This window comes from Saccopteryx leptura, chromosome 11, assembly GCF_036850995.1.
Source record: "Saccopteryx leptura isolate mSacLep1 chromosome 11, mSacLep1_pri_phased_curated, whole genome shotgun sequence".
Lineage (NCBI taxonomy): Eukaryota > Metazoa > Chordata > Mammalia > Chiroptera > Emballonuridae > Saccopteryx > Saccopteryx leptura.
The window spans coordinates 54,504,871-54,531,416 of NC_089513.1; the positions used below are offsets into that span (position 1 = coordinate 54,504,871).

Below are 26,546 nucleotides of genomic sequence, written 5' to 3' on the forward strand. Positions count from 1 at the left end.
TCTTTCTGACTGGCCCTGATCGCTCCAATGGAAGAAAGCCCCTTACTGGACTTGGTAAGGGCTGCGGCTCGGGCGGAAGCTTGCTGTCCTCTCCTCCAAGGGCTAGCGTGGGCCTTTCTGAAAGCAAGCAGGTGTCCAAGTCCACTTGTCCATAGCCAACTGCTCTCGTGAAATCCAGAAGTCTAGATACAAACAAAGTGTTTTTGACATTATTTAAGGCTCGAACCCATCTGACACACCCATTTATTAGAATATTATTGACTATGTTCCCTATGTTGTGCTTCTGTCTCTGTGACTATTCTGTAATAACCAGTTCGTACTTCTTAATCCTGATCACTTGTTTTATATACTGTCTAGTCACTGGGTTGTACATGTGAAACTAATACAATACTGTATGTCAACTGTAATCGAAAAATAAAAAAAATGATAAAATAAAAATAAAGTTTTTGAAATAGTTTAAAAAATAAAATAAAATTAAGATATTACAAGCCAACACATGAACCAGTGTCATCTGATTACTGAACACTTGAAATCCATTAAAAATCCACTGACATATTACTCTTAGAGTAACCGACTGACCATCTTTCACCGTGACAAGAGGTCTAGATATCTGTATTCATTCTCTTGTTTGATGTTGCTGCCCAGCCCACCCGCCCTGCACATCTGCACGCTGTCCACCCAGCCACTCCTGAGCATCTTTGTAGAGCTGGCTCAAGTTCAGCCCCTCCTGCCGCAGCCTTGGCTGGGCTGCCCCAGGGTACATTCTGGCTCTGGCTCTCACAGAGCTGCACAGTGGCTCCAGTTAAACACTGATTCTTTCTTACAGGTTTTCCTTTGCCAGAAAGATCTGAACTATACTTGTCATAAATCCCTTTACCCTGAAGCCCTTGCAGCATGTCCACAGTCCACACATACTGTCTTGGCACACTCTGAGGACTTGGCCATGAACAGCACCGAAATGTTTCTGCCCTACCCAGTTCCCAGCCTCACAAGCTTTCAAGAACATAAAGATGCTTAGTCAATTATTTAATAAGCAGCCAACTGGGTAAATAAATACATCAAGTGTACAAATAATTAATTCTAAGGTCTGACCTTATAATTGTGTTGAAATCAAATGCAATGTTTTATTCTTGCAAATATCAAGAACTCCTAAGGGGTTCTTTCACAAAGAAGGACACAGACATTGAAAGATCCAAGTCCTTGCTCAAGGTTATGAGGTAAGTCGAGGGGGGAACTTTGGTCTCTTGATGCTCTGCGCATATTCCGTTTGTCCTGGGCAAATTCTGGTTTGCCCAGGTCAGAGCATGACTTTTGTCCCACCAGCAGGCTGAGTGAGGAGGAATGAAACGTCCATGGGCACATGCCATTTCTCTTCATCACTGTGAACTTCACACAGGGGATGGAGACTTCCAGTTCTTAACTAGGCAGTAATTGCTTTAGGAGGAGCCATTAATAAGCAGAAGGTGCAAGTAGCCGAGTTGTAAAGACCCCTTCATTCAATGAACTCCAGACAGCAAGAAACTTTTAACCCCAAATCGCTACATTATCTTAAATGCATGCCAAAAATATACTTTACCTTTGCTGTTTATTGACGGTCCTGTGGAACCAACGTTTAATAATTCTTTTATGTGATCTAGCCATCATTTTAATCCAATAAAAGCCATTTGGAGACTTTCATGCTAGAACAATGGGGTGCACTTAAGGCATTTGTAGAATTTTGGGCAAACTCAAACAACAAAATTAGATGGCAGATCAGTGTCAGTACTCAGCATTAAAAGATTCGGAACTCAAAACCATGCTGGAAGTGCTAGTATACTCACTCCATGTTAAAGATGAGGTTTCGGATGCAGCCATGGAATGATTCTCTCGTCTTGAGCATTGCTGTGCCCTCACCCTCTGGCACGCCCCCTAGGTACAGGCTGGATACATTTATTGTTGTGCTTTCCACCAATGGGCCCAAGTTGATTTCTACAGGAATTGTCTCATCCAACTGGACAGTGATAATACTGAAAAGTCCAAGGAAAAAAATAAGAGCTTTTAAATATAATAAAACATAACTGCCCATTTAAATACATAATTCCACAAGTACTCACTGAATAATATTAGTTCCCTGAAAATAAATTTAAACATGACATTATATAGAATAAAAAGGTGAATCTTGAAAATTAAAAGTTATAATTGAATATTCTCCAAAAATGAATGGGATGTTAACAAATATTATTAAATTCAAATGTTCTTCAGACAATATTTTTCTTTTACTTCTTTACCTGTTATAAAATGCCCAGTGTGCTTTTAAAAGCATTTAGTCTGTAGTTTAGTTGCTATGTAACTATTTACTATTTTACCATTTATTTTTTAGTATTGAGATAATGCTATTTACCAATACTATTTACCACAGAATTAATCTAACATAAAGATAATTTATACTTGGCCCCAAAAAGGGCAGTGTTAATGTTGTTCAGTTATTAAAATTATTCTGCAAATATCTTATGACAGAGCACATAAAATAATTCCTAAGGAGATATTTCACAAGGTTCTAGGATTATTTTGAAACTGTAAAGACTCTGACTGCTAATGATGTCATAGTAATCATCCCAGTCATTCCTGCAAAGGGCACCATCACCAGGCTTCTACTGGGGAGCCTTCCCGAGGTCACCACGCCCTAGTTACACAAGTACCTCCCGCTCCTGATCAGGGAGATGGAGTGCTCTCGTCCGTCGCCATACGTGCCCATGGGAGCACGCAGCAGAGCTCGTATCGGGCCTGCTCCATCCCCGGAATGAACGTGCACTTCAACGTGGCCTTCAATCAGCATGACGGAAAAGAAGGGCTGGAAAGATCGCACAGAGAATTCCACAGGAAAAACATTACTATATGATTTTAAGAATTATCACCTTATGAAGATAATGTAGGAGTAACAGCACCAATAAGTAATTTCTTTAAAATATCACCATCAGAAACAACCATTTTAAATTTTGTATATTACTTTCTAATCTCTACTGATGTATTTTACATTCTGATTATGTTATTATCACTAACCAGATCGAAGATTTGCATTTCTACAGTCTTCATACTTCTTATTTATTGTCACATTATGTACCAACAAATAGATACACTGTAAGTCATGAACCTATTCATCTTTTTTTCAGTGTTATTGAGATATAATTCACATATAACATTGTATTAGTTTAAGGTGTACAACATAATGATTTGAGATATATATATATATATATATATATATATATATATATATATATATATTGCAACGTGAGTACAATAAGTATAGTTGACATACATATCTTGGCTATTATAAATAATGCTGTACTGAACACGGGGTACAGATATCTTTTCCAGAGAGTAGTTTCATCTCCTTTGGCTATACATTCAGAACTGGAATTGCTGGATCATACTGTAGTTTATTTTTAATTTTTTTGAGAAACCTTCATACTGTTTTCCATAGTGGTTATACCAGTTTATATCTCCAACAACCCAGAAAGGTTCCCTTTTCTCCACAGCCTTGCTAACACTTGTTATTTCTTGTCTTTTGGATGATGGCCACTCAGACAGGCGTGAGGTGCTACCTCATTGTAGGATCTTTTCCTTCATTGTTAAAATTTTAGGTAGCGCCTGACCAGGCAGTGGTGCAGTGGATAAAGCGTCGGACTGGGATGCATAGGACCCGGGTTCGAGACCCCGAGGTCGCCAGCTTGAGTGCGGGCTCATCTGGTTTGAGGAAAAGCCCACCAGCTTGGACCCAAGGTCACTGGCTCAAGCAAGGGGTTACTTGGTCTGCTGAAGGCCCGCGGTCAAGGCACATATGAGAAAGCAATCAATAAACAACTAAGGTGTTGCAACGCGCAATGAAAACCTAATGATTGATGCTTCTCATCTCTCTCCATTCCTGTCTGTCTGTCCCTGTCTATCCCTCTCTCTGACTCACTCTCAAAAAAAAAAAAAAAAAAAAAAAAAAAAAAAAAAAAAGATAAATAAATAATTAAAATTTTAGGTAGTTTGTATATAATATTTAATGACCATACATAGTGAACACTTGGACATTTTTGTCTGTGAAATTGTTTCGAATATTTGTAAAAGTGGGATTAAAGAGTTGAAGGCTTTGAAAATGTTTAAAACTCCTAAAACTTTTTGTGCCATATGGAAATAAATCCATAGCAGAACTGTTAGCATTGAGTGACAGCATTTCTTTTTTCTGACTTAGTAGCAAACTTTGATTCACAAGTGGTCCTGTTAAGACCGGTGGAAGAAAACAATCTGATGGTTCCTCAAAATAGTACGCATACAATTGTCACATGACCCAGCAATTCCATTTTTGGGTATACACCCCAAAGAAATAAAAACAAGTACTCAAAAAAAAGTTTTGAATGTAAATATTCAAAATAGTATTATTCACATTGGCCAAAAGGTAGCAACAACCCCAAATGTTCATCAAAGAATATAAAGAAATTATGCTGTGTACATAGAGTAGAATGTTAGTCATTAACAAAAGTACTGATGCACACTACAATCGGAATAAACCTTGAAAACATGCTAGGTGAAAGACACTAAAGATCACATGTTGTATGAGTCTGTTTATATGTAATATACAAATTATATGGATTCATTCATAGATAACAGAAAGAAGATTGGTTGGGGGTTCCCAGGGGCAGGGGTGGGGGGAGTAGAAAGTGACTGCTTAATGTTACAGGCTTTTATTGCCAGTAATGAAAATGTTTCGGAACTAGCTAGAAGAGGTGGCCTCACAACATAGTGAAAGTTCTAAATGCCACTAAATTCTTTACTTTAAAATAGCTACTTTTATGTCATATGAATTTCACCTCAACTGAAAAAGAAAAGATTGGTGGAGTGCATAAGCCGATCTGTTGTTCTTAGCCTTTCATCACGTGGCTTGTAAGGTATGTAGGCTCTTCAAACTAGTGTTTCAGTCCTAACTCTGACACATGTATCATAGCTGTGTGATCTCGGGCAGATTAACCAGGCTCTCTGAACCAATTTCTTCTTCAGCAAAGCATAGGAAGCAGCAATCACTCTGAGGAGTGGTTGTGATCATTGCACAGCAATGTCTGTTAAGCCTCCTCCACAGCAGAGGACAGGACTCTGTCAGCTGTAGCTGCACGGCTTCTACTTCATTAACATAATGCGTTAGCAGTCTGTGATGTTTCTTCAAGTTGCACGGCAAACGCAGGTTTGAGCAGAGGGAAGGGTAAACATCACCTGTGCTATTGAAATGAAATATTGATATGGGAAACCATCAGCTTTTCTCTCTTCCCCAAGTGCTGGCCTGCTGTGCTTACCACGGGCCACATTTCTCTTTCTTCTCCTTCAATCCTGTCACCATAGGGAAACAAAGTCCTGCTCATGGAGCAGGATACTAAATAACTTTACAGAATTTGAGAACTTGCTGTTTTAGCCTTAGAATGAAGAAGAACAACCATAACCTGGAGAAGGAAATTCAATATATGCTGTCTGGATAAGTTTAAAAAGAATTAGAGATAGATACCAGTATCTTTCTTCTCAGTATCCGGACAAGGAACATAAATTATGCAATACAAAGAAATTGCTCATTCATAAGGGAAAGACATTCAGCAACAGTCAGTTTTACTTATTAAAAATGCATGCCCATAAACAATAATCATTTAGGACCAAGTTATTTTCCATCCAGTTTTTCCCAAAGTCATTTCCTTCTTGACTTTGTGGCTTGATAGTGTTTGAGCTACTCACCCCATGGGCCTGCTGATTCTCCCCACGCTTGCCCAGGGCAGCCAGGATGACGCCATTGCTGTTCATGGTGGCAAATGTCGCCAACAATGTCGAGTCTGGTGACAAAGACTTGGATGGCAACTCAACATAGCCGCCTCTCAAGAAGCTAACGGTCCGGATAGGCTGGTCCCAGAGGAGAAGAAAGCGCAAGGTCAGGTCCGTCTGCATGTTGAGCCTCCCTCCTGGGGTCACTGCTGACTCCCCACTGCCTCTTTCCTGCTCACCCCACCGCTTTAGGTCCTATTACTTTATTGCATTGGTAAATCAGTAGGCATTTATACAAATATTCCAATATTAATAAAATGCTTCCCACCTCTAGGATACAGCCTTTTCTCACTCCATAGGAATTTCTGAGTAAATCAAAAGTTGATCTGGATATTTCCAGGTTTTTGATACAGCCCACGTAGCTTTTGCTGGTGATGCCCTTCCTGCAGGAAAAGACAGGAGAACAAGGATTACAAGTACATTTTTGAAAGGACTAAAAACGAACCTACAAATAAGGAAGATCTGTTCCCATGTGTCATTCTGCAGAAATGTGTAAGCCTCCCTCTAAGAAGGATATTGATGGTAAGAACTTCCAGATCTCAAACAAATGATCTCTTTAGGACTAAAGAAAGAATCTGTGCATTTGACTATTTAGATGGCTAACTGGATAAAAATATGTTTAATATTTCATGGAAAGCTATTGCAGTCATTACAATTTAAACATACTAGAACACAGGCCAACTATTAGAAAGGCAGAACATTGTTATAAGGAAATTACAGTGCAGAGATTAGAATCCAGTCTTCACAAAATAGAACATTCACTCCCTATCACATGGCTGGAGAAGTCATTGACTATTGTCCACACTGTACATTAATGAACTTTGTCCTAAGGAAATAATTACATTTGGTAAAGTCTAAGATTATTTATCTTATTTGTAATCAATACCATTTATTTGGGGGGGGGGAGACAGAGTCAGAGAGAGACAGAGAGAGGGACAGATAGGGACAGACTGGAAGGGAGAGAGATGAGAAGCATCGAACCTTCATTGCGGCATCTAAATTGTTTATTGATTGCTTTTTCATATGTGTCTTGACCAGGGGACTATAGCAGAGCGAGTGACCCCTTGCTCGAGCCAGTGACCTTGGACTCAAGCCAGCAACCTTGGACTTCAAGCCAGCGACTTTTGGGCTCAAGCCAGTGACCAGAGGGTCATGCCTATGATCCCACACTCAAGCCAGCGACCCCACACTCAAGCTGGTTGAGCTCATGCTTAAGCCAGATGATCCCTCACTCATGTCATCAACCTTGGGGTTTCGAACCTGGCTCCTCTGTGTCCCAGTCTGATGCTCTATCCACTGCACCACCACCTGGTCAGGCGTTATACCATATTTTTCTTAACAGAAGTTGCCACACTTCTGGGTGGGATGAGGATGAAATATGGTCAAGCTCTCATTTCCAAAGTAGGGAGATGACTGAAGAGCTCCAAGCTGTACTCTTAAATACCAGCTAGTCACATAATTTCCTGCTAAAGTCACATCTCATTTTTCTTCCTCTCTGTATTGAGCAATGAGCTCTGAATCATTAAATAGCTATACGATTTAGGGCAAATCTCAACCTTTCTGGATCTCAGTTTCTTCCACTGCAGATGAGGTTGGCCTTGATGGTACCCACGTGCCTTCTAGTGTAATTCTGTGATTTGGTGCATCTTCCTCTTCTCTAACATCTACACTCTGCTCTTTAGGCAGAGCACAGATGAACTATGACACAGCTTGTCACTACAGGAGCACCTCCCCTCCCAGCACACCATTTCATGGAATATCTGGAATCAGGGATTAGAAGACAGGCTTCTAGTCCTAGCTCTGTCTTGGCAGAGGGGTAAGACCTGGGACATGTCCAATTGCCAAAAATTTAGGTATATTCATTTCTAACACTGGGGGTAAGGGGATGATTACAGTTGTAAACTATGTTCCTTGAAATTTTCAGAAATTTCTGGCAAGAAAAAGGTGGGTCATGGGAAAGTGGGTTCTGGGTTGCTCCACCCACAGCAACTAGAGGGGCTGAACTTCTGTGCCACACTCCAGGATTCTGTACGAGAACTCAGCTTGAAGGTGGGGTGTTGCTACAAATATACATTTGAAACTACTGGGCAGGGTGACTCAGTTTGGACATTTGATGATCCCACTCCCTGGAAGTGATCTTGCCTTGACTGTGGCCTTTCAGATGTGACTGAAAAAAGTTAAAGCTTAATTTTTCCAATCAAAAATTATAAAACTGAGGAAATGAAACACAGAAAGTTTATGTCAGTTATTAATATCAGAAAGCTAAACATCAGTGTTATAGAAGAATTTAATTGCCTCTCTTCTCTGTCACCTTTAATCTCATTTCCTGATGCTGGTTTTTCAAGTTTCACATATATTATTCATTCTAATCATATAAGGGGGAATCCAGATAAGTGTACAGAAAGCATGATTTTATTTTCCTAGAAAGATGCTAGTACTGTAAATGTGCAGAGTGGAGAATGACTGTGATAGAAAGTGAGGTCTCCAAATATGGCACAGTAACAATTTTTAGATGTTCTACAGACAACAAATATAAAATCATGCAGAAGGCTTTCTTCACTTCCCAGTTAAATAGGCATAGAGTGGTTTGAATCAAAGCAGATGTTATGGGTCAAATTGTGTCCTCCCTCAAAGATACTGAAGGTCTAATCTTCAGTATCTGTGAGTATGACTTTATTTGGAAATAGAGTACTCACAGATGTAATCAAGTTCAGATGCAGCCATTACAGTGAGTCCTACCACAGTGTGATGGCCGTCCTTATAAAAATGGAAGTTTTGGAGACAGAGAAACACACAGAGGGGAAGACAACATGTGGACAGAGACAGAACGTCATCTACATGCAGTGAAAAGCCTGGAGTCACCAGAAGCTAAGAGAAAGGCATGGGACAGATTCCTCTCACAGCCCCCAGAAGGAAGCAATGGTGCTGACACCTTGATTCTGGATTTGCAGCCTCTTGAACAGTGAGAGAACACAGTTCTGCTATTAAAGCCACCGGGTGGGTGGTACCTTGGTAAGGCAGCCCTAGGAAACTGGTATAGTTAGTTGGTGATTAAGGATATGGAAATTCTGTATGGTGGTATCATACCTTACAAGTCCTGACCTCGGTAATCCACCCACATAAATTGGATCCTTATCAAGACGATTGAGGTCGGAGGCTGTCCCTGGGGCTTCACCTTGCTTGGTTTCCTTATAACTGGTGTTAGAAGCATCAATGACTGCTAGCAGTCCTAAATGGGATCAAAAGGAGTAGATAAGAAAATAAAAATTACTTCCTACGTTAAAGTAAAACATGAACTTCTGCTAACAAAGTTCATTTACTACAATGTGCTGTTTTACATTCTGCCATTTTGACTAGCGAAGGTTCTTGACTAGTAACTAAAAATCCTCCGTGCAAAAGTCAATACATCCAGAAATAAAATAGATTTGATTTGATTCTTGATTCCAACGGAGCATTTAATGTTAAATATTACATTTGGAAAGCAGTCTATGAATTAAATATTCCTCCAACAAAATATGAATAATGATGGTTAGCATTTCAAAGAAAAGAATGGCTTTTGATTAAAACATCATCTAGGAATACCCAGATAGCTAAAGGAAGTCAAGCCCACTGGTTTGGGAAAGATTTCTATTCCTATGAGGGCAACCAAAATCCCACCATCCAGCTGTGCACTCACCTTGCTTCCGGTTTCGTTGGAAGACGATTTTGTACCAAGTCCCATTGTTATAGCGTTGGTCTGTAACAAGGGCAAGAGGTCCTGAGCCCAGGTCAACAGTGACTTTAACTCTACCGTGGACCAGTTCAATGGATAAAAAGTCTTTCTGTCAAGAAGAAAAACTAGTTACCAGTCGCTAATCCTTATCATGAGATTTTCTTTCCCTTCAAGTCAGGGATAGCAGAAAACTTCCAAAGTCAAACTGAGAAAGCTAGACCTGACCCGACAGCCAGGGATCCAGGCTGTGAAACTAAGTGTCCACAGAGGTTTTCTGAAATACTAAAGAGATGTGAGATAAACACATTATTATTAAAATCTACAATTCAGAAAAAGAAATGGGTGTTCTCTGTATTTTTCTTATTGAGACAGGCAAAGGGACTCAATCTAAAATAAAACTAGATGATTGAGAGGAATCACCAGTACATGAGACAACAAAAATTTGGGAACATGACATTCCAGTAAATGGGTTTCAAATAAGTCCACAGTGATCAGAGTGAACATAGAAGAAGACACATTATTTAAGCTCAAAATTTAATAATAAATGTTTACTTGATATCTATAATAATTGGAAAGCTATTTTCTACTCGGGGCTCTTCCAAAGGTTCTTCAATGAATCTGTATCAGTATTGATATAATCAATAAATTATTTACTATGAGGACATAGTATGGCCTATGTTTATATATTGATATATATATGTGTGTGTGTGTGTGTGTGTGTGTGTATTAGTATAAGCTCAAAAAAATAGTCATTAAACATAAATATCCACATAGAAATCTAACTGTACATACACACACAGTAGGGCCAGGTACCCCGTAAAGATTCTTACAGTGCCATTTGAAGTGAGGTAGAGAAGAAGCCCATTACTTGTAAAGGTACTAAAAAGCATAATTATGTGTGTCACCGTAGCCCGGAGCGTCTTCTCCATGACAGAATACCCACTCCCATCAAAGTAGAAGGAGGAGTCTTCATTCTGGGGGCTGCAAAGCAGAGCAGGTGAATTACAATCCATTGGCAGGAAGGGAGTTCAGGAGAACAGATGACATAGTCACTGAGTTCTCCCTCACAGACATCCCTGTAGCGCTATATCTCCATAATTTGATAAGAAATGCAAATTATAATACCTTAAAATATGCTGGTCAGGAGATTTTGCAAGACAAATACTTAGTTGCTTTATAAGGAAAAGAAAGTTAATGCAGGCAGTATTCACTGAAGTAAAAAAAAAATTCTCCAAAGAATGGAGAAGTGCTATAAATATTTCTACATACCAACTAGATTTCTATTTGTTTTAATTTCATTTAATGTAACTGTTCTTTGTTAATGCCAGTGTTTTCAGGAGAATTTATATACTGGCATTTATCACCCTCTATTGGTGGTAACTAATACATCAGTGAAACTGGAATCACGGTGGAAAATAAATACGTACTATTGTACCAGAAGGACCATTAAAAAAAAATAGACAAAGAAAACTCCAAAACTGCAGGATGTGGTCACAACAGAGTTATATATATAAAATGGACCACAGCTTTTCAGATCAGTGTATTTTCTGGTCTTCCCCATGCCTCAAAAAGCTGACTTGATACAATATATATAAAAATAACCAAAACCCAGTAAATTACAAAGTAAGTTCATCCGGAACACATCATTATTATGTTTAAAAATACACTTCTGGAATCTCATAGGGCTCGAGAGTGAAACTTGGATTAGGCTGTTTTCTGGGTATGAATTTGAATTTTTCCCAGTGGAAGGTGTAATAACCCAACTCAGTGCCACGTCTTCAAGCAGGACAGGATAACCAAAGAGTAAAACTGTTTGCATTAATAACAACAACAGCAGCAGGGTTGTGTGCAACCTGAGGCTTCACGTGTTGTTTCCTGCAGTTTTTCTAAGAACTTCTGTCTTTCTCCTTTAGGAAATATAATTTAAAGGAAATACAAGCTACATAAACTCAAACTGTGGCTTAACTCTCAATTCTTAAATTCTGAAACCCGTGTCTTCCTAGAAGCATGTTCTGTTGCTCTACTTCTTGGCTGACCAAAGCTTCATATGGCTAAGGACGCAGACTGTAGAACCAGACTGCTGGGGTTCAAATCACAGTTCCCCCACATACTATCTGTGAAATCAGAAGAGATACCCAATCACTCAGTGCTTCATTCCCTTCACCTATAAAATAGGGCTAACAAGAGAATCTCTCATGTATAGAGAGTTATACATGATTTAATACATGTAGAGTCCTTAACACGGGGTTCGGCACACAGTAAATGTCACTCCATTTTAGTTCTGATGATTCCGCTGTGATCAGGGGTCCTCGTGGTTCCTCATGCTGCCTACGAAAAGCTGAGCCTCACAGATTAAGTATCTTCCCGAAGACACATTCAAGAGAATGGTGAAGCCAGGTTTCAAACAAACCTCCAGAAACCTGCCTCGTCCCACTGTGCACGCCCCCCTCCCACCATTGCTGTGCACCTGAACTGTCTGCTGTCGAGAACGTGCAGCCCCTGCTTGGTTTCTCTCTACCAGCAGAACCTGAAGAGAGGCGTCATGGAAGGGATGTAGTCAAAGATGATACTGAGCATGACTGTACTCAGGTCAAGGACACATCTCTGGGGCTTGTCACCCTGGGCAGCTTCCATTTTATGACCATAAAAGCCTGGGAGCCTCTCAGGTCAGCGAGGTGCCTGTCTCCCAGGGGTGTCCAGCCTAGGTTAGAGGCCAGGATACATGAAGGCAGGGCAGGGAAGCACCCTGCAGTCAGGGGAGATGCCCTCCTCTCTCTCTGCCTCTCAGCCCTGCAAGCCTGGAGGAACCACTAGAACTCTCTGATCCCAGATCTCACTCAGGAGCTGGGGATAATGTGCCCTTTCCTGTCCATTAGCACGTGTGCAGCTATCAAGGGAGTGAGAGCATGCCTGGGCCCAGGCCTAGGATGCTGCCCCATTTTCTACAGTGAAGAGCAGTTTTTAATGTTTTCATGTAAATATTTTTCCCTAAACCATGAGAAATCAGAAGAGATAAATTCGTGTGACTTAGGTTAACATCACCAGTACCTAGCATAGGGCCCAGAGCACAGGTGACCGACTGTCCCAAGGTCAGCCACTCAGCCAATGCTCTATTGCAACAGCCACTCATAACTAATACAAGGATAAAGGCCTGTTAATTAAGTAAAAGGCTTATTTTTCCATATTTAAATGAGAACTATCAGAATCAGTGGTTTATTTTTGTAACCTTTTAAGAATTGCCGAGATTGGCCTGAGCAGGTGGTAGCGCAGTGGATAGAGCATTGACCCGGGATGCTGAGGACCAAGGTTGAAAACCCAAGGTTGCCAGCTTGAGTGCAGACTCACCAGCTTGAGCATAGGGTTGCTGGCTTGAGCGTGGGATCATAGACATGACCCCATGATCGCTGGCATGACCCCAAGGGTGGCCAGCTTGAAGTCCAATGTCATTGGCTTGAGCAAGGGGTCTCTGGCTCAGCTGGAGCCCTCTGGTCAAGGCACATATGAGAAAGCAATCAATGAACAACTAAGGTGCTGCAATTATGAGTTGATGTTTCTCATCTCTCTCCCTTCCTGCCTGTCTATCCCTACTTTTTACTTAAAAAGAAAATTATAGAAATTGTTCATAATTATAAACATATGCTGACACCATACATAGAAGTGCAAATACAGTGTGTCTGTAAAGTCATGGTGCACTTTTGACCGGTCACAAGAAAGCAACAAAAGACGATAGAAATGTGAAATCTGCACCAAATAAAGGGAAAACCCTCCCAGTTTCTGTAGGATGATGTGGCAGCATGTGCACATGTGCAGATGATGACGTAACACCGTGTATACAGCGGAGCAGCCCACAGCCATGCCATTTGAGATGTGGACGGTACAGAGGAAAGTTCAGTGTGTTCTGTGGCTCGCTAAATTTGAATCCATGACTGAAGTGCAACGTGAATATCAGCGCATTTATAATGAAGCGCCACCACTTAGAAATAAAATTACTCGGTGGGATAAGCAGTTGAAGGAAACCGGCAGTTTGGTGGAGAAACCCCATTCTGGTAGGCCATCAGTCAGTGACGAGTCTGTAGAGGCTATAGGGGATAGCTACCTAAGAGCCCTAAAAAATCTGTGTGTGAGCCCACATTGAACTGCACTGACTAGGTATAAAACTGGGAGAGTTTTCCTTTTAATTGATGCAGATTTCACATTTCTATTGTCTTTTGTTGCTTTCCTGTGACCGGTCAAAAGGGCACCATGACTTTACGGACACATTGTATATTCAAAAAGAAATAAAAAATTTTATGTTTATTTGGTAATATAAATTAAAATTAAAGGTAAGTGCTCATATTGAGAATTTTTTTTAATCTAAAGGACATCAGTGGACCACACCAATGATTTAATAATGGCAAATTACACACCAAAGCAAGAGGCATAATGACTTCAAATCACTGGTCTGTGAAAACAGATTCAGTTCCTAGAATTGGTTTATTTAGCTCTCTGAGCTAAAATTTTTAATAGGTAGGGGAGATTACCTCAAATGAAGACAGTTATATCAGTTTATAGACAGTACCAGTTTATGGCTATATCAGCATTTGCCAAAGCATGTTTTATGGAACATAAGAAACTACAGAATGCTCCGTTTTAAGAAGACTTTGGGGTCCAATGAGTTTGGGCGATGCCGCACCGCCAGCCTCTCAGTACAAGGTTACTGTGCATAGCCTCACAGTAGAGCAAGGTGCTTCATTTTTTAGCTCAGTGTTTTCCAAACACTTATGATCATTACACTCTCTACTGCCAGTTTTCTTTTAAAGAAATAGCTACTAATATTTTACCAAATTAAAATTCTTAAAAAAAGTATTTTTTGAAATGTTGGTCGATATAATTCTAGAATAGCCCACTGATTCGCTCAGTACCCATAAAATATGTTCAGTCAAAGGTCAGTTTGATTGAGCTAATGAATCCGTTTGGCCTCAGAGCTCGGCTGTGTAGCCGCCTCTCTACAAAAATGCCAGTTCCGGGTTGGCACCCAGAGGATGGGAATACTGCCAGTCCTTGCTCCCTGTGGAGCCTTCATGGGCCAGATAGGGGGGGGGTGCAAGTCAGGGGGGAGGGCAGTTCTCAAGGAGCACAGAGCCCATGGCCACACAGAAAACGGACGCCCTCATTCCAGAGAAGAGAAGAGCCAGCAAGCATTAAATTCACTCCTTGCTGCAGTCTGAGGTCAGTGGTTTTAAAACAACCCTGAAAACGACAGATGGAAATTGGGGATACAGTAACAGCAAAAGTATAGGGGCATTTGCCATTTTAGAAACACTCAATTTCTGTTAAGATTCTCCTTTCCACAGGTAAGATTAATGATCTGGGGTCGATGCAGGGGACAGAGCCCAGGGGTTGGGGCGTTTTTCATGTCCAAATTGCTACATTGCTGAGAAGACTTCCTTCCACGCTAGAGAAATGCATGAGGGACCAGGGACGGAGGGGAGCCTCACTGTGGGCGTCCATGTTCCTGAAGCTCAAGAGCAGGCCTTAGCACCTCACAGGGCAATAGCATTTCGATGAAATTTACCAATTACAAAACCTTGGTTTTTCACGTATTAAGAAAATAATCCTGGGACATTCACCTGGAAAGCAATGGGCTATCCGCACAGGAAGATCAGAAATGAACATTGGTGAACATTCAAATTTATAAAGTATTTTTACATAGATCATGTTACGTGTTCATCGCCATAATTTTGGGAGGTAGGTAAGATAAATATGATTATTGTTTTCCTGTTCTGGAAGATCTAGTGACTTGAACCCCAGCTCACTGTAAGACTTGGTACAAGAGCTGGGCCAGGAGCCTGAACAACTAAGATCCCAGACCCAACACTCTTTTCAGTCCTAAGGCTCCAATTCCCACACTTCTGGTCGTAATGTTTCAAGCAAGCTAAGGAAGGGGTAAGTAGCAAATAAAATGCTTACACTATGGAATCCCAAGCTAAGAGCCATATGAGAAAGGAGACCTGACAGTGACAAAGCAGAAACTCACCCATGAGTTTCTAAATGAAATGCAAGCTGCTTCTAACTGATCCTGTCACAGCTCACTGTTACAGAGCAGCCCATCCGATAGGAGAAATTATATCAGATGCTACATTTCTCTAAAGCAAAGACAATCTATTGTGCTAATTGCTAAAGGACTAGATAATAGGTCTTGTATACTTATGGGGTCGTAGTTATTTTATTAGAAAATAATAGAGGAGGTGGTGAGCTTGGTGAGATTAGGTTCTCAATGCCCTCTATTGGATCCATATATGCAAAAAGATAATAGGTAGCTGTTATCCATTTCCAAGTACATTTTATTTCTAGAATTATATAACTTAGGATAGAAAAGTACTTGGTTATAAAAATGGACAGCACGCATGAAAATTCTTATCCTTGGAAATATTTTCAAAATGAAAATGTACAGTGGTTTACCCAAGGCTTATTGTGTTATTGTGGCTTTTTTTTATAATCTTTTTTTTTCTTTATTCATTTTTAAAGAGGAGAGAGAGAGGGAGAGAGAGAGACAGAGAGAGAGAAGGGGGGAGGAGCTGGAAGCATCAACTCCCATATGTGCCTTGACCAGGCAAGCCCAGGGTTTCGAACCGGCAACCTCAGCATTTCCAGGTCGACACTTTATCCACTTCGCCACCACAGGTCAGGCTATTGTGGCTCTTTGAGGCAGAAGGTTGTTTGGGCAGATGTCTGATGCTTCTCAATTTTATGATCCATGATCAAAGAATACAGTACAAGACACAGTAATAAGAGTACTTTTTAAGGGTTAAAACTGATACCCACGCTTCTATTAGTATCCTTTGCAGTAAGACGACTGACATCACACACTATTTATCCTTGGTGACATGCAAGTTTTTAAAGCAGTTCTCAGATGTTAATATGTTAACTCACATACACTGTGTTAAATTGGGGCGGGGGGCATATTACCTTCCAAAGCAGCCATGGCACTCGCCTTCCCTTTCAATGTAGTTCCATAGGCCAATCGACTGTCCATTCAAGAAGGCCTCTCCCATGCAGCCTTTGAAATGAGTGACCTTCACAGCAGGAGACTTCTAATGCAGAAGGACACACAAACATGACCCACATATACATGGCGAAAACAAATACATTCTCTGAAATGCACAAAATTCCTCCCTTAAAGCTAACAGACTTAAAAAGTTTGAGGAAAACATCCAAAAAAAGAGCTAGTTCGTAATCCCCGGATTTCCTTCCAATGATGAAGTAGAACACTAGAGTGAGTGACAACTGGATGGGACCTTACAGATCCTATCTGTTACCAGGGTTGCTGAAGAGAAGCCTCTTTTATGGATGAGAAGGGACCCACACTCTCCTGTGACAGCTCGAACCATCCCACATGACTCAGCATTATTCGGTGAGAGGATAACTGATATGATGAAGTAAATACAATGGGCTGTTCCCTTTACATTAATTAGTACAAGTCCACCAACTAGACTTAGAATAAAGGAGCTTTATAGAAATTAATGTAAAAAACTGAATTTCTTGTTTGGTCACTGGAAGAGAAACCCAAATAGCAAAATGAACCACAGACTTCTCTTTCATGCCTGACCAGGTGGTGGCGCAGGGGATAGAGCATCAAACTGGGATGCGGACTTCTCTTTCATTCATCCTATTTATGAAGCATGACCCTTGACCCTACGAAACCCACGCAATCTGCAGATGAACTATGATTAAGCAAAAGAGAAGTAAAATAATCTCCATCTGCCTAGGATATTGTCAACAATGTAACTATATTAATTTTTTATTGACATATATTTGACATAGAACATTGTGTAAATTTATATATTAAATTTATATTACAGGTAAAATATGCTCATAATGTTACCTTGATTTGTCCTCCAAGCCCTCCCACAAACATTAGTGTTGAGTTGTCTACATCCAGAACGTTAGCTGCTCCTAGGGACCGACCGGTTTTCAGTGGTGGCTTCTGAGTTGCGCTCATTTCCTTTACAGTCAATGAACCGATGTTTCCAAATCTAGCGTCACAAAGCATGACAAAAAGGACACCTTCAGAATTGCAAGTCGGCCCACATACGCACACACGTATCTCATACCCAACGTTCAGCTGCTTCTCTTGCGGCCACTGCAGCAGCCCCAGCTGGTCTGCCTGCTTCTTGACTTTTCTACCCCCGCCCCTGGTTTATTCTCCAAAATCTTGTGGGGCAGTTTTTCTAAAACATAAATTCATCATATAAAACAGTCACTGATAATAACTATACCGTATTTGAAACCGTTTGCTGTCTTTAATATGATCTACTTTTATTGTTAACAGAGCAAAAGGCAAAAATTCCTAATAACAACGCACCCTCAACAATGAACCATAATATTTTGAAAAAGAAAAAAGAAAAAACAAAAGTATACTTAAATCTGCATAAGAATAGTTACTTTTGGAGAGAGGCTGTATCAGGAAAACATTTGCTTTGTGTTTGAAAATTAAGAAAACATATTCCCCACTCGTATCCTGCCTCTGTCCTCCTCCACATCCGTTCCTCTGCCAGCCACAGGGAATTTCCAGCACGCCAGAGTGACTCCCACGTCCTGGGCAGAAGGCATGCTAGCGGGCTGGCCACCTCAGACCTACACACACCATTCTAAATAAAGGTGACAGAAGCTTTTGACATGTTTCTTCTTTTATTGTTTTATTTTATTTAAAGTTTGTTTACCTTTTTATTCTTTTATTACTTTTTTCTTATTTTATTGGTAACATGTTTATTTGTTCTGTAATAAGAAAATAAACTATTTCTACATATTCCTTCACGATAATATAACTTCCTAGATGTTTCAAATGATTATATGATGTCACAAACATGTCATTCCTTGTAAGATAGAGTGTTTAAAAGACAGATGTTGGAAGAGAATTTTCTCCACTACCTGGTTACGTAGATACTGTGCCACGTGTTGTCATTGATTGGGAAGTCTGGGAACTCCACCCGCGCCGGCCCCGAGCCCAGCTCCCAGAAGAAGGCCACCTTCCCGCGCCGCATCTCCACCGCCAGGAAGTCGGACTGGGGTGCAGGGGCGAGAGAGTGCATGAGTTTACAGGCCAGGCTGTTTGCATGACCACAAAGACACTTTAAAGGATGAGTTCCTATAGCAATTTTTCTATTTGTTAAAAACAAAGGCAAACAACAAAAGATGATCATTTTTGTCTTTAATCCCCCTTGTACCGGATCTGAAGCATGACTCTGCATTCTGAGTGCGGCGGCCACCAGAGGAGGGTTTAACGGTGGGTGCACCAGGCGCACCCCGGGCCCTGACTTCTGAAGGGCCGTGCAAACCCCAACTTTACACTTTTTTTTTAATGACACCAAGTTTGGTTTCATTTGTGCAATTTTAACATTAATAGTACATAATATTTTTTGTTTATTTAAAAATATGGTTAACATGTATTTTTATTTTCCCTGTCTCTTTTTTTTTTAAGGGGCCCACCAATATTTTCTTCTGTGCCCAGGGCCTCAACCGACCTTAACCTGCCTCTGGTGGCCACCCTTGGCTGTCAGTGCGCCACCACCTTCGCACTGCATGGTCCTCCAAAATGCCTCCTATCAGGTTCCCCAGGAAAGATTTTTGGAGGTAGGGGGGTCACCAGCACAGGGAGTGTGCAGGATAGTGTTGCACTTGGGTGTATGCCTAGTCCGAGGACGCAATAAATGGAAGTGACATAGGCAGTGAGACAGAGCCCTGACACCCCAGAGGCCGCATGTGTTTGACACCTTAGAGCCTACAGTGACATTTCTGAAAATATCTGTGCTCGTCAGTATTTTCTGCCCTAACACAGTCCCGGCCTCTGACCCATTCCCAGTGGCACAGGCAGAGTTATCAAGGGTCTTCATAGGGGTGGAAGTGGACCCTGGTGCCAGAGGACTCTTGTCGGGTAGAAGAGCCCGGGAGAAGCTCGACGACCGTGATGGGCCTCTGAGTGCACCGCCCCCACACCTGGTAACAACTCCCAACACTGACTCTACAGACCCAAAGCTGAACTCAGGGGCTTCAGAGGTCACGGAAGGCATTACAAAAAAGGTCACGGGAGCCACAACTTGTGAGTGAGATAGCAGAGGGGCAGACACTTTCTTCCTCAATGTAATCTTCCTTCTCACAGGTCTTAAATTCACTATTTGTTTAGTTTTAATCTAATGCTACTGGATTAGCAAGAGGTCTGTTCCCTTCGAAGAATAAGTGATTTCACCAAGACTCTATTGTTTTGTTTTGTTTTTTTTATCAAAAGAGTGTCAACTCAGAAAACACGCATCCGTAAGAGGTTCCTTGTTGCTCCCTGTGGTCCGTACTCACGCTGGTGCTGCTACCGAGGTAGAAGAGAAGGTTATCAGGTTCGCTTGTCTTAACATTCAGTGTTAAGGTGTTGTAGTTGGTTGAAGAAATCGGAGGCTGGTAAGCCCGGATACAATCTCTGTCTGCAGACACAGCAACTTTAATCTGTACAAAGAAAAACAGTGTCCCAACTGTTTAATGACACATTGGCAGGGTGCCAGGAGTTCAAAAGTATTGTTTCAACATGGATTTTCATGTGAGGCAGGGTTCTTCTCTTGGCAATATATGATGCTTCATACAGTGAGAAATCAGATGCTGATAAAAATAATTTTATTTGGCCTGACCGGGCGGTGGCGCAGTGGATAGAGCGTCGGACTGGGATGCGGAAGGACCCAGGTTCGAGACCCTGAGGTCGCCAGCTTGAGTGTGGGCTCATCTGGTTTGAGCAAAAAGATCACCAGCTTAGACCCAAGGTTGCTGGCTCGGGCAAGGGGTTACTTGGTCTGCTGAAGGCCCGCAGTCAAGGCACATATGAGAAAGCAATCAATGAACAACTAAGGTGTCACAATGCACAAGGAAAAACTAATGATTGGTGCTTCTCATCTCTCTGTTCCTGTCTGTCTATCCCTCTCTCTGTCTCTATTAAAAAAAATTATTTGGTAAAATATTTAAATATGAAAAAAGTCAGTCTTAGGGTTTTAAAGACTATTTTATACAGAAAACTATCTCTGTGATGTGAGCTCTAATTCCTTAAAGAATAAGAGCTTAGCCAAAACACCTTGGACTCTTTAGACCTGACAAGAGAAGATATTTGATGATTATGCATTGAATAAATAGAAGCATAATCTACATAAGTCTGTCATCAAATATTTATAGAGCAAATATTACACTGCTCTTTATTTCTCTAAGCAATTATTTGCATTTATAGCTTATATTAACCTTAAAGAGTATAAGGTTGTATTAACCAGCATAAGTGGAACCATCCTCTGGGCTTCCGTTTATTTGGTGACTGTACCTACAACAGAGGGAAGGCAGAGCGCATACGAACCTACAGCCCTTTCCAGTAGTGAGGTCACCTGGGGGAAGGAAAGTCAATGAGCTCAGAACTCCTTTATCTTGGCTAGAAACCCTGAGGTGGGTAAACATTAGACCAGAGGTCACATTCATCCACTGTAAAGTCCCCAGGAGTGTGACAACTGCGTATTTTCTCACATTTCTTATTTCCCCGAAATGCCTCTTCGTAGGAGCACAGCCAATACCTGGTTCTATGGATGAGAGAGCTAGAAAACATTTTCTCAAGTGTGTGCTTCTCTGGGTGTCAAGTGTTTTATGTATTTAGTGAGCTGGCTGTGGATGCAGCGTTTGTACTACAAATCGTTACGTCAGACTCCTAGAGAGTGGGACCCACACTGCACAAAATTTCTAAGGAATCCTTGGATTGTTAAAACCAACTTGGTAAAAGGATGAAAGTAACTCCATGTGCCCCAATGAAACTTACTTAGAGTGATGTTAACCCTTAGACAACCATTAGCTAACGGTTATGAATCTATAAATCTAGGCTACAACTACAAACCTCCATAAAGACATGGAGGTCTCTTTGCTAACAACATTTTGAAACATGTTTAAAAGCAGAAATAAAAAAAAATGAGACTAATGAAATATATTTAAGTAAATATACTTAACACAAAGCAGTGAGGAATCTGGGATTATTGAAAGCTGGTCAATAGATGTTCTAGGGGGACCTGGTGTGACAGAAAGCCATTTCTACAGGAATTCTTTGGGACTTGGGGTTACTGAGAGCCACAGCGAGGAAGGTGCCAATGACTGACAGCAACAGGGCCCACACTCACAGAAGCTGCTTGTTTCCGGGCCTGGCTGATCAGCAGTTTAATTTCTGACAGGTTTCTGCTCAAGTTCTCTTCCAATATCTTCAAAGGCTTCAACTGATCAAACAAAAGGTTGGCTTGTGTTTCCACATCTTTAACTTTTCTTCCAGCCAACAGACCTAAGAAATATAAGGTGGTAAGAAAGTTGGTGGGGTTTAGAGTGAAGGACACAAGAGGAATGAACTGGTCATTGTTAATGCACTGGATAAAACAGATGACCCTAATTATCAAACCCTTGAAATTTGGTACATGTGTGAAAATTGCACCAGCAACATGCATTACGAAAGGCCCTTCTCTTTCTTTATAAATGCAAATCCAGATCTTAATGCATTTTTATTTTTTTGGAATGCTGTTTGTGAACAATGCACTATTATGCACTTGGCAAGCTCAAAATCGCATGATGCAGACTTTTCTAACGGGAAGGGAGACTGTGACATACTGGTCATTGAGGAATCCCGTAGAAGTTCATTTGTTTCTCGTAACGTGGCATTGACCCTGGACAGGTCCGTCGATGTGTTCAGCAGCTTCTGACTAAATCCCACCACGTTCTTTAGTGTGCTCACAGCGCTCCTGTTGACTGATATGGCCAGCTCTTTGATTTTGGTTCCTTGGTCGCTGATTCCTGAAATAAATTCATATGCAAGCATATACTCTATAAAATGAAGCTGCTTCTTCTTTTTTTGTGAGTATATTTTTCTGAAGTTAGAACTGGGGAGGCAGTAAGACAGACTCCCGCATGCACCCGACTGGGATCCACCTGGCATGTCCACCAGGGGTCGATGCTCTGCCCATCTGGGGCATTGCTCTGTTGTGCCCAGAGCCACTCTAGCTCCTCAGGCGGAGGCTATGGAGCGATGCTCAGCACTCGGGTCAACTTTGCTCCAATGGAGCCTTGCCTATGGGAGGGGAGAGAGAGACAGAGAGGAAGGAGAGGGGGAGGGGTAGAGAAGCAGATGGGCGCCTCTCCTGTGTGCCCTGACTGGGAATCAAACCTGGGACTTTCACACGCTGGGCCGACGCTCTACCGCTGAAGCTTCTTGTTTTTAATGGCAATATTAAAGCTGCTTGTCTTATGCTCTACTGCTTTCTTTTAGGAATAAATCAAGTTTGGTAAAAGTTCTCTGTATTGAAATGTGATTTCAATACATGAGACAACAGAAGCAGCTGCTGATTGCCATGCTCAGGAAGAATCTAAACTTCTTTATCTGGTTTCTTTTCTACCACTACTTTCTCATATTCATTCAACACCTTCTCTACATCATTCCATAAGAAGGTGTAGGAATTTAAATGTGTAAGTGGGGATGGACCTGTCCCAGGCTAAAGGAAGTGGTATTTTTCACAACATCAATGGGCTTCTAGATATAACACCAGAGGAAAGACTAAATGGTCACTTAAGATAAACTGGACTTCAGTTTTTCTAGAAAATCTAAGTGATGATTTTTTAAAGAAGGCACTAGTATTCATTTTTGAAGTTTTTAGTCACGATTGGGGGAAACAACACTAGCAGAAGCTGGATAAAGAATATACGAGTATTCTTTTGATTCTTTGTATAACTTTTCTGCAAGTTTGACATTACTTCCAAATAAAAAGTTATTTTTAAGTGTTTATTCAACATAGACCACATGTCTTCAAAAAAAAAAAAGAAAGGAGAGAGAAAGAAACATCCTAATTAAAAGGCTCAATTGATTTAAGGTTAAGAAGTCCAAAGTGCCCTATGCCCAGCTCCCTAAAGGAAGCACACCTTGTGTGCTAACAAGGTGTCCCAACAGATGGACACTTAGAGATATTTGGGTGTCTTCTAAAGAAATTCTTATTAAGAAAAAAAGGAGAAGGTTGTAGGAATGTAAATAACATACCACAGCACAACTCATGTGTATTACACTTTTAAGAAGTTATGCCATTAACATTTTACTCTGTAAACAAAGAGCCATGTGTTATGTACTGTAACAAAGGAGGATCTTAGCCCCTCGATCTTTAATTAAAAGAAGATTTCAACGGACTTAGAAAAAGTAAAAGTAAAAATGATTCTATTTAAAATTTTAATGAATACTGAATTTCCAAGCCATCAATATTAAAGTAGTTTATTTTAGAATGTCTTATTGACTCATGAAGGGAGATTACCAAACAAGAATTTTTAAATTGTCTACATTTCTAATGAATCTAACATTTCCCTCAAAGCAGGAACCTATCAGCTTCTGCTGACTTCTCTGAATGACACTTCTTTCATTTAAAACAGGCGTCCCCAAACTACTGCCCAAGAGCCTCATGCGGCCCCCTGAGGCCATTTTTCTGGACCCCGCTGCACTTTCAGAAGGGGCACCTATTTCATTGGTCGTCAGTGAGAGGAGCACTGTATGTGGCGGCCCTCCAACGGTCTGAGGGACAGTGAACTGGTCCCCTGTGTAAAAAGTTTGGGGACCCCTGATTTAAAGGATGTGACAGGCCCATTTTCACAGTAAGCCATCATCAATAAAGTAGCATAAAAACTCAAAGGTTTTGTTTTCAGAGTATAGGTCTAGTATTACAATTCAGGTGTTCTGAACTTATTAACAGTGACAGTGATCTTCACTTCCATATCACGTTTCTTCTCTTTTTTTCTTTCTTTTTTTTTAATGTGAGCAGCGGGGAGACAGAGAGACAAACTCCTGCATGTGCCCGGACAGGGATCCACCCAGCAGGCCCACTTGGGGGCGATGCTCTGCCCATCTGGGGCATTGCTCCATTTCTGGCAACTGAGCCATTAGTGCCTGAGCCAGAGTCATGGAGCCATCCTCAGCACCTGGGCCAACTCACTCAAACCGTTTGAGCCATGGCTGTGGGACAGGAAGAGAAAGAGAGGAGAGAGAGAGAAGAGGAAGGAATAGAGAAGCAGATGGTCGCTTCTCTAGGGCCAGATGGCCTATTGGCCATTTCTCCTGTGTGTCCTGACTGGGAGTCAAACCCAGGACCTCCATGTGCCAGGCCGACGCTCTACTGAAATAGCCACGGCCTCATATTTCTTTGCAAGTAAAATCTATCGATCCTGGTCTCATTTCCAGGGACGGTTTTTAATCAGACCCACAGCAGGACTTCTTCCTGTTCTTACGTAATGACTTTGCAATGAGAAGACATTAATTAAATCAGGATCCTCCTTTCCACTTACCTTTAGGAATTGCTCTCAGTATTAAGAGTGATTCATTGGTCTGCCGAGTAATTTTATCAGCATTTTCGTGGAATGCATTTGCCATATTTTTCCATTTTCTCAGTTCCGCTGTGATACCTATTTAAAGAAGAAAAAGTGTTCCCTTTCAGGCTTGCCCAATAAAAGTTGCCTAAGCAATTTTTCTTCATCACTTTGATCCAGCTGCAGATTGACAGCTTTCTCCAGTGACCCTTGCCAATAGTGAAAGTTTTCCAGTAAGACTTAGCCCTCCTGATCATAGAAATTGTCTTTCTGGCTTGCTTGACCATTTCTTCTACTTTGCCCGTTGCCCTATTCTCTAATATTTCTTCTTAAATTGCATGTCCAATTTAATCAGAGCTCAGGTCCAGGTGAAGAACTGTGTTTGAATCACTCAGTCTGAATTAGACTCACTGATTTCCTGTCTACACTGAAATTGTGGACACCTTGTCCCTATGGGTTGTAAAGCCCCAATCGTGGGACCCTGCCTGGGATTCCTCTTCCAGGTCCCCCACCTGCTTCCCCAGCCGGGGTCCCTCTGCTTCCTGTTCCCTTCTGACCACCTCGTTGGTGGGCAATTCAACCTCATTTCGGGTCTGAGCAAATCTGTTGGATCAAAGCCCTTTCACTTTCAGAATTTCTGTTCATAATACACAATCACATTAAATTCTGAAAACATATTTTAAAATGTTCTTATAAAATCCTTGATGAACACGGTGGTTCTGCCTAAAACGTGAATTGCCAGGAAGGTCACTATTTCATGACCTATGAAATACCCTTCGTTGTGTAAACTAAAACCACAGCCTATTAACATTGATGCTGGAGTTTCGGTTTAATGTTGTATGATTGAGAATTGTATACTTTTTCTATGGTGAGATGATAACAAATTCTAAACTGTATGAATGTGATTCAATACACAAAAGAGAAACAAAAAGGTATGCATATACCCACGCCCTTGGCTCAGACCGTTGGGGAAGGATCCGGCCCTGGACAGGGAAAAAGTTAAAAGGGGGGATGAGCTGTTTATGGACCTCTGGTGACGCTATAGGAAGAGACTTGATAGTTTTAAAATATTAGAGTATATTAAAGTGAAAACTACACTCTACCTTATAAAACTTGTGTGTTTTTTTACACATCATTATGGATATGTCATTATGTTATTGGACAGCTCTTATATATGCCAAATAACTGCTTACTGTTAGGAAAAACGAAACTCCATAAGTATTTTTTGAAAAATTGATAAATCCATTATGATTTAATTCAACAATTATTTAAAGAAAACCTATCATGAATCTAACATCAAATTAGCCTTGTGCTAAAAGAAAATGAGTATCAGACATAATGCAGATCTGCAAGGAACTGTAAAAACAATGAGAGAGCGACAGCAGAGCCTGACAGAGAGAGACCCTGACGGGCCCTGAGTAACAGCGCAGGGGCTTCAGCAGTGCAGGCTGTGGTTAGCAGGGAGGGCTTCATGAGTCTAGGGAAGAGCAGAGGTGACTGCACACTAAAATTAGAGGGTATCACTAAATTAAAAGTCCCCATTGTGTAATGTTTATATGAGAGCAAATTGGAACATAGTTACAATAAAGAAAAGTCCAGCTTCAAATTGCCCTAGGAGAGGCAGCGTGCTCAAAGACGTGATCTGGTCAACACAGTC

The 26,546-nt window shown here is 41.1% G+C and overlaps 1 protein-coding gene across 1 annotated transcript in view; it reads right to left on the reverse strand.

The window, feature by feature from the left end:
* The window catches only part of LAMA1 (laminin subunit alpha 1), a 196,766-nt gene that overhangs the window by 13,750 nt on the left and 156,470 nt on the right, over positions 1-26,546 (reverse strand). The window contains exons 42-56 of the mRNA XM_066353047.1: positions 24,869-24,985; positions 22,166-22,348; positions 21,691-21,845; positions 19,862-20,005; positions 18,443-18,576; positions 17,397-17,547; positions 16,481-16,605; positions 10,363-10,513; positions 9,497-9,641; positions 8,908-9,049; positions 6,089-6,203; positions 5,737-5,898; positions 2,679-2,830; positions 1,821-2,006; positions 47-182 (exon numbers count right to left, since the gene is read on the reverse strand). Coding sequence (XP_066209144.1) covers positions 47-182; positions 1,821-2,006; positions 2,679-2,830; positions 5,737-5,898; positions 6,089-6,203; positions 8,908-9,049; positions 9,497-9,641; positions 10,363-10,513; positions 16,481-16,605; positions 17,397-17,547; positions 18,443-18,576; positions 19,862-20,005; positions 21,691-21,845; positions 22,166-22,348; positions 24,869-24,985 — 2,198 coding nt within the window. The remainder of the gene's footprint in view (positions 1-46; positions 183-1,820; positions 2,007-2,678; positions 2,831-5,736; positions 5,899-6,088; positions 6,204-8,907; positions 9,050-9,496; positions 9,642-10,362; positions 10,514-16,480; positions 16,606-17,396; positions 17,548-18,442; positions 18,577-19,861; positions 20,006-21,690; positions 21,846-22,165; positions 22,349-24,868; positions 24,986-26,546) is intronic.